A 5,056-nucleotide genomic window follows, 5' to 3' on the forward strand; every position below is an offset into this window, starting at 1 on the left:
CAGGGGACGCCGTCCCTGCGGACGCCCCAGGTTCCCCGCGTCCCGTGTGCTCCGGGGACACTGTCCCTGCCCCTCCCACCAAGTGCTTCCTGGGGTATCCTGGTCTTTGTGGGATTTCCACTGAACAGAGGCTTTTCTAGAATGTTTCCAAATAATGTAAAGAAAAGTCTGTAAGAGTTGGGTGCGGTGGCTCACACCGGTAATCCTAGCACTTTGGGAGGCCGAGGTGAGCGGATAATCTAAAGTCAGGAGTTTGAAACCAGCCTTGCCAACACGGTGAAACCCCATCTCTACTAAAAATACAAAAAAGAGCCAGGCACGGTGGTGCACACCTGCAGTCCCAGCTACTTAGGAAGCTGAGGCAGGAGAATCGTTTGAACCAGGGAGGCAGAGGTTGAAGTGAGTCCTGATTACACCACTGCAATCAAGCCTGGACAATGAGAGAGACTCTGTCCTAAGATGAGGCCCTTCCGGTCATCTTTATGATCTAGATCGAGGTTTTGTGAAAAGATTACATAAGCATGGTGTTTAAAATCTGGTTCCCACTTTGGTATGCTCTTTTTATTTTTTTAGTTTTTTGGAGACAGGGTCTCCTCCTGTCACTTAGGCTGGAGTACAGTGGTGCGATCTTGGCTCACTGCAACCTCTGCCTCCTGGGCTCAAGCAATCCTCCCACCTCCGCCTCCTGAGTAGCTGGAACCACAGACGCCAAGATCGAGACCAGCCTGGCCAACAAGATGAAATCCCATCTCTACTAAAAATGCAAAAATTAGACAGGCTTGGTAGCAGGCGCTTGTAATCCCAGCTATTCAGGAGGCTGAGGCAGGAGAATCGCTTGAACCCAGGAGGCGAAGCTTGCAGCAGGCTGAGATGGCGCCACTGTACTCCAGCCTGGTGACTGCGAGATTCCGTCTCAAAAATAAATAAATAAATAAAATTTAAAAATAATAAAAATAAAAGGGAAAAACAAACACATTGGCCTTTCCTCCTTCAAAATGTGTCTTCAGAATTATCTCTACTACCCTCTGTGGTATGGCGGGCATTTCCCTTCCTTTGGAGCAACTCCCCAAATCTGAACAACCCCCCAAATCTGTGTGAGAACCACGTGCTCCACCTGGCTGGCCCCTTGGCCTCCTGTTCACGTCCAGGCCAGCGTTGCCTTCTCCAGAAACAGTGGCTGGCCCAGTGCTGAGTCGAGGCTCTCTGTGACCCTGGGCAGAAGAGCGTGGCACAGGGAGACAGACCCCAGCCATGTGCCAGGGGTAGCAGGGCCAGGGCTCCAGGACCACCTGTTCCACGGCAGAAAAGTGAAAGGTGGATCCAAGGGCCAGCTCACATCAAATTTAACTTCACCAAATTCTGCGTAAAACTCATGACATTCAACCTGGGTCTTGAGGGTTCTCCAATGATTTAACTTGACTAAGTGTTTTTTCTCTTATTTTGAGACAGAGTCTTGCTCTGTTGCCAGGGTGGTGTGCAACGGCACAGTCTCCACTTACTGCAACCTCCGCCTCCTGGGTTCAAGTGATTCTCTTGTCTCAATCTCCCGAGTAGCTGGGATTATATTATAGGCACACGCCACCACGCCTGGCTGATTTTGTATTTTTAGTAGAGATGGGGTTTTCCATGTTGGTCAGGCTGGTCTCAAACTCCCGACCTCAGGTGATCTACCCGCCTAGGTCTCCCCAAGTGCTGGGATTACAGGTGTGAGCCACTGCACCCGGACTACTTGACTAAGTATAGACGGAAATGTATCTGCAGGCACAGTCTGGGCAGGCCTGGCAGGGTGGCCTGGTAAGTGCTGGACCCAGGTTCTTCGTGTGCAGCTCCTGGGGTGCCCTTGGTCAGGAGAGGCTGCTGCCAAGGCAGGATGGGGGTATAGCGCTGTGGCCTGGGAAGGCCCACACCCACAGAGATGCCCGGGGGCACTCACCCATGGTACTGTGGCCTGGCAACGCCCACACTCACAGAGACGCCTGGGGGCACTCACTCCGTACTGTGGCCTGGGAACGCCCACACTCACCCGATGTACTGCAGGGGGTGGCTCTGGTGGATCACGATCCTGCAGGTGGGGCAGGTGTTGTTCTCCTCCAGGTACTTCACCAGGCAGCTCCTGCAGACTGACATCAAAGCACAAGTGTGTTAAGAGAGAGTCCAGAGCCAGGGCACCCACCCCACCCGTGTGCTCCACTCAACACGGGCATATCTGAGCTCATTTTTGTGCAGATGCTCACTGCTGTCCTCCTTATGGCTCTTGGCTTCTAAAAGGAAACATCTTGCCGTTCTGGTATCAGAAGCAATGAGAAAGTTTTAACTGCCCTGTCAATGGGCTTCCTCAAAGAGGCAGGGTTAGGATTTAAGTGGGAAGAAACACTTAGAATGGGGAGATGATGCTCAAAGGTGAGAGAGCTGTGGGTCATCAGAACATGGGCTAATACAGATAATTTTACAATATTTTGTCCTCAAAGATGACAGTATCTTCCATGTACAACTAGATAAAATCAAATGAAAATAACCTAACATAAAATATGCTAACCAATATCTAAAAATACGATTAACGTTAAAGTCAAAATTCTATCAACTGGGCAAATATTTTATTTTCTAAAGTGAGAAATACACAAGCATCACTTGTATTATAAGTGTACACTTTATTTTAAAGATCCTGTTTAAGCGAAATACTCCTCAGCCATCAAGAGACGCACACAGCGGTCACGTCCACACCAGCAGGGCCGCCAGCCACGAGGCCTCATGTTAGCACAAGAAGTGAGCCTCTGTAATCCCAGCACTTTGGGAGGCCGAGACGGGCGGATCACAAGGTCAGGAGATCGAGATCATCCTGGCTAACACAGTGAAACCCCGTCTCTACCAAAAAATACAAAAAAATCTAGCTGGGCGAGGTGGCGGGTGCCTGTAGTCCCAGCTACTCCGGAGGCTGAGGCGGGAGAATGGCGGGAACCCGGGAGGCGGAGCTTGCAGTGAACTGAGATCCGGCCACTGCACTCCAGCCTGGGTGACAGAGCGAGACTCCGTCTCAAAAAAAAAAAAAAAAAAAGAAAGAACTGGGCCTCAGCCTGACTGATGACACCTGCCTGTCAGCTGCAGCCACACTTAGAGAAACACCCAGGTCCAGCCCCAGTTGTGAGTCCTCTAACACCAACGCACAGGCTCATCAGGTGTGAGGACGCACATCCAGTGTGAGGAGCACACTGGCAGGTTCCCCTTTGAAGGATTTAAGGAACTCCTTTGGAGATTTGGAAACCGCCAGCAGTGAGCACCGTGTCACAGCGACCACTGGCCCTGCTGCTCAGTGGGAGGAACGCGGTCTTTCCTGTGTTTAGCTCTCCTAAGTGAGGCCTCATCTGCTCTGAAACCACCCACAGGACCTTTAGTGTGAAATGACTTTTCTGACTTATCCTCAAGATCCTCTCTGTCCCTGGTCCTGGGTCCTGCTTTTGTCGGGGCTTGGGCTCAAAGCTCATGGTAAAACAAACAAAAGCCAAGGTTCTGAAGAGCACACAGCTGGGAAGGGCACGCCCTCCCTGGGTGGCCTGGGTGGGGCACGCACAGGTGTGCAGGCACTCCGTCACCGTGGTGGCGTCGATGAGGTACCCACTGCACAGGCGGCAGGTGATGTGGGCGTTGATGTCCCACAGCTTGATCTTCCTGGTCAACATCTTTGGCTTCTGCAAGACAAAACGCGATTAATTAACACCTGAAACTCTCCAAAGCCTTTCATCCTTGGCTTAGCGGCCCTCCAAGGAAGACCATGCAGGCTGGGAGGAAGGTGCAGGTCCGGGGGCCCTGGCGGCAGGAGCCTCCTGGGCTCACTGGGTCCCGGGCTCCCATGTGCATGGCACGGTCAGCAATCCAGTGTCTGTGTGCACTGGGACAAGCCCACCTTTTCAAAAGCCTCCGGCTCCCCCAGCACTGGCTTCTCTCTGTGCCTGACACCCCTTCCTCTCCTCCCGCAGTGAGGACTGAGGAGGGTCCATAAAGCTTCAGAGAGGCAGGATCCCGGGACCCTCTGTCTTCTGTGAAAGCGGAGGAAGCAGGAGGAGCCCGCGAGGACAGAGCTGCCGGATGTGATGAGGATGGGCAGGCTCTGGGCACCTGGACCCTGTGCGGCTCACAGCGCGGCCCTTGGGCCCAGTTTAGAGTCTGGGCTGTGCGCCCTTCCCCCTTCCTCCCCATTCACTTCCGGGGCCGGCGCCGCTTCCCTGGGGTGTCCTGAGGCTGTGTCTCCCAGGGCCTGAGGCAGCACGGGGTAGGGGCCGCGTCGCGCCGGGGCACCACTCTAACCTCGCAGGGCGGGCACAAGGCCAGGCCACAGTGGCTGGCGGAGGCCCTGCCTTGAGAGCTGCCGCAGCCGCTCTGCTCGCCCACCAGACCTGCGCCTTCAGGGAGGTGACCCCCGACGTCACCGCAGGCCGGCAGGCAGAGCCTGGTGATTTGCTTCTGTGCTCGAGGCAAGAGAGCAGGGCCGCTGCGCGGGTGGAGGCTGGCGGGGACTCAGGCTGGCCGGGGTGCACCCCCTACTGGGAGTTTGCTCCCCAGACCTTTCGCCAGAGGGGAAGCAGGCACGAGTTTCCCTCAGAGGAGGGAAAGCCGCGACCCAAACTGCTGCATGCGTGACACCACTTCCGTCATCACCGCCACCAAGAGGCCCAGCCTGGAGCTCTCTGCTGAGCCCCACGTCGCCTGCTGCAGGCACGGGCCTGGGGGTCCCACGAAGCAGCCGAAAGCTGGGCTCATCCAGGGGTCACATGCCTGTAGGTGAGGCCTGTCCCCGACCACTATGCCACCACCTTTACGCCTGCGGTCCTCACCTGGTCACAGAGACTTCCAAAGTCAAATCCTCCCCCCCTCCTCCCTGTGGGGCTGTGAGGCTCGGGAGACCTGATGCGCACTGAGGACCTGAGGACATGGAGCCTGCCCAGGAAGGGGAAGGGAGACGGAGGGGAGGGGGCGGAGCCCCGCGCTGAGCCCCTGAGGACCACACCCACCTGGGAGGGGGAGCCCCGCCCTGAGCCCCTGAGGACCACGCCCACCCGGGAGG

General features: G+C 55.5%; 1 protein-coding gene across 1 annotated transcript in view; it reads right to left on the reverse strand.

Moving 5' to 3' along the window:
* The window catches only part of PCGF3 (polycomb group ring finger 3), a 62,897-nt gene that overhangs the window by 33,862 nt on the left and 23,979 nt on the right, over positions 1 to 5,056 (reverse strand). The window contains exons 4-5 of the mRNA XM_023206731.1: positions 3,566 to 3,683; positions 2,024 to 2,120 (exon numbers count right to left, since the gene is read on the reverse strand). Coding sequence (XP_023062499.1) covers positions 2,024 to 2,120; positions 3,566 to 3,674 — 206 coding nt within the window. The 5' untranslated portion in view covers positions 3,675 to 3,683. The remainder of the gene's footprint in view (positions 1 to 2,023; positions 2,121 to 3,565; positions 3,684 to 5,056) is intronic.

Source organism: Piliocolobus tephrosceles, chromosome 3, assembly GCF_002776525.5.
Source record: "Piliocolobus tephrosceles isolate RC106 chromosome 3, ASM277652v3, whole genome shotgun sequence".
Classification (NCBI taxonomy): Eukaryota; Metazoa; Chordata; class Mammalia; order Primates; family Cercopithecidae; genus Piliocolobus; species Piliocolobus tephrosceles.